Source organism: Helobdella robusta, assembly GCF_000326865.2.
Source record: "Helobdella robusta unplaced genomic scaffold HELROscaffold_11, whole genome shotgun sequence".
NCBI lineage: Eukaryota > Metazoa > Annelida > Clitellata > Rhynchobdellida > Glossiphoniidae > Helobdella > Helobdella robusta.
The window spans coordinates 4,590,040-4,593,171 of record NW_008703617.1 but is presented as its reverse complement, the minus strand read 5'-3'; the positions used below and the strand labels follow the sequence as shown (position 1 = coordinate 4,593,171).

The window sequence follows — 3,132 nt, the reverse complement described above, 5'->3', positions numbered from 1 at the left end:
AATAAAAAATGATACCCATATCCACTCATCTAGATGTAAATTGCACGCTTGGTGGCGTATTCATGCTGTGATAAACATACCATACACAACAGACTAAATACATGTGCACATACATACATACATACATACATACATACATACATACATACATACATACATACATTCATACATACATACATACATACATACATACATACATACATACATACATACATACATACATACATACATACATACATACATACATACATACATACATACATACATACATAAAAGATAAACATACATACCATTTGGGTTTCGGTACAATAAACACGCACAGCAGTCCTTACTTGAAAAACAAACTCCACATTGTTTTTGAGGAGAATATAAAACTATGCAAATACAATTATACTGAATTTTTTTTATTTAAGTTCAATAATTGTATGTGTGTGTGCTTGTGTGTGTGATGTGTTTGTGTGTGTGTGTGATGTGTTTGTGTGTGTGTTTGTGTGTGTGTGCATACATTTTCGTGTGCGTATATATGTCTCAAGAGTTGTGCATTATTATGTTTGTGTGTGTATGAAAAAATTTTGGTTTATAGTTGAAAATGGTTACAGTATCTGTGTAACAATAATTATTTTATCATTAATATTAATTATTATAATTGTAATATTAATTATTATTATGATAACTATAATTATATCAATTATAACGATAACGAAATATAATAAAATCAAACTGTCTACATGGAAAGACTTGCACTGAAGGACAAAAACCTTGCTGATGTCAATTTGGTTGCCAGGCAACAAAAAAAATCTCACCCATACTCATTTCATCGTGATGATATCGTAAGCCACAACTGCAACAGAAGCCATCATCATCATCATTCTCATCATTGTCACCGTCATCATCATCCTCATCATTGTCATCATCATCATTCTCATAATCACTGACTTAATCCTTATCACATTATTGCAGTCACTGTTCCAATTATCATCACTACAATACTTACTGAGAAAAATCAATAAAAAACTTGTGTGTGTGTGTGTGCAATACTCAATAAACAAATATGTGTATTTTTATATGCCTGTGTGTGTGCAAGTATGTGTACGTGTTTGTGAATGTGCATGTGTGTGTGTGTGTGTGTGTGTGTGTAGGTATGTGTGTGTGTGTGTGAGTGTGTGTGTGGGTGTGAGTTTATTAAACACCACTACTATCACTGACATCATCGTCATCAACTTCCAAACTATCGGGGAAATGTTAATTCAATAAATTGATCGGACATCAGGAGTGTTTTCAAGCATTGCATTTTAGTCTCATCTGCCACTGCTGGCTGGGATTCCTTCCTCAGAGCCATAAAATTAATGAATTTTCTACAATGACCTAGTAAATTATATAAATAATATAAATATATATTTAAGCGGTGTGTGGTTTGTTTGTCTCTGTTGTTGTGCGTGCTTGTGTTTGTATTTTTGTTGTTTTTTGTTTGTGTGTGTGAATGAATTACATGTGTGTGTTAATGAATGGAATTCATTTTATTTAAATTTGCACCTTGTCTTTAAAAAAGCATTCATTATAATACTTAATGGGAGGATGGTTGATCAGTTTGTTAGAAAGGAATTTACGAAACAACACAAAAATATAGTAAAGCAATGTTTCAAAATTATTGAGAGATTTGAAAAAAAATAAGAAAGAATGTTGGAGTAAAGGAACACGCGAAACAAATGGATGTTTGTGAGTTATCTAGCCAAAGACCAATTATCGCTTCAGGTTTCATTGAATTAAACATCAACTGTTCTTTGTTTGTTGGTTAGTTGGAAGTTGAATGGATGAACTATATTTTAACTCCGATGGTTTTCTTCCTTATTTGTTTGCTGATTTACTGGAGTGCTTTCTTTCTGGTGTCAGGCTATTTGGAGAATAATAAGCTAGTTATAGATTTTCTAAAATAATTGTTTGTTTAAATAGTTTGTTAAGTTTATTTTTATGATAGTTTTTTCAAAATATTTTTTTAAATAATGTTAAATATTATCTCTTAAGTCAGAAAAAAATTAAAACAAATAATCAAATGAACAAAAGCAATGAAACAACAAAAGCAATCCACAAACAACAATACTAACAACAATTCTCAACGTCAACAACATCACAACTGCACAGCAAAAGCAAACTACCTCATCAAACAAACTGCTTCATCAAATAGATTCCAGTACAACCGAGTAAAGAAGCTGACGTCTGAAACATTCAGCGGGTCGGCAGAACTCATCACATTAGACTTGGAGGGCAACGAGCTATCAACCATTCCAAATTCAGCCCTCCGAAAACTTTCGAAACTTCGCGCGATGTCCTTGCGAAACAACCGCATTCACGACATATCGCCTGGGGCGTTCAGTGGAGTTTCGTCGCACCTCAATTATTTGGACCTCGGTGAGAACGGCTCACCTATCGTCATACGTAAACATGCCTTTTGCGGTCTCGATCGGCCACTGCCAGAACAAACAGCGCAACAACTTCACCAGCATGTCGCACTTGATGGCAGTCAGATGAAGCATTCGCAGCAGCCACAACATCCACAACTGCACACGCAACAGCAGCATGCGTCAGATTATCCAATGAACAGGAAGTCGGCGAAACATCACAAACCCCATCAAAATCTGACCTATATTCATCGACTGCATAGCCAAAGGCGACGTCCAGATCTAAATATTGACATCTCATTGGTTGGCATGATTTATGCAAATGAGCAGAGGGAGGGGTTGATTGAACTATATTTAGACCACAATGGCCTGAGACATTTTGACATGTGCCTGCTGAGAAGCTTATGGACCTTGGAAGTGCTTGACTTAGTCGGTATGTTCAACAACTTTTTTCAAGTTTCACGTTTTTAATTTTAACTTTTTATAAAATTTTCAAATGCTTATTTTAAAATTTATTGTTTTCATTTCAAGTATTAACATTTTATTTAAACGAAATGTCGAATTTTTTTGGACGTACCTCCATATATTTATGTGGATGTGGAGTCCAAGAAAAGTATATGACTGAAAAATTTTTTTCAAGACATTTCTAATTAATTTTTATGACAAATACAATTTCCAAGACTTTCCGCAAATAAAAATAAAAAAAGAAAATAAAAATGCAAGAACAATAAACTAT

General features: G+C 33.7%; 1 protein-coding gene across 1 annotated transcript; it reads left to right on the top strand.

The window, feature by feature from the left end:
• Positions 1 to 1,706: 1,706 nt before the first annotated feature.
• HELRODRAFT_167572 (hypothetical protein) lies at positions 1,707 to 2,867 on the top strand (the record flags this gene model as incomplete). Its single annotated transcript, XM_009013071.1, has 2 exons — positions 1,707 to 1,791; positions 2,140 to 2,867. The coding sequence occupies 2 exons, from the start codon at positions 1,707 to 1,709 to the stop codon at positions 2,865 to 2,867; spliced, it is 813 nt and encodes a 270-aa protein (XP_009011319.1).
• Positions 2,868 to 3,132: the final 265 nt, after the last annotated feature.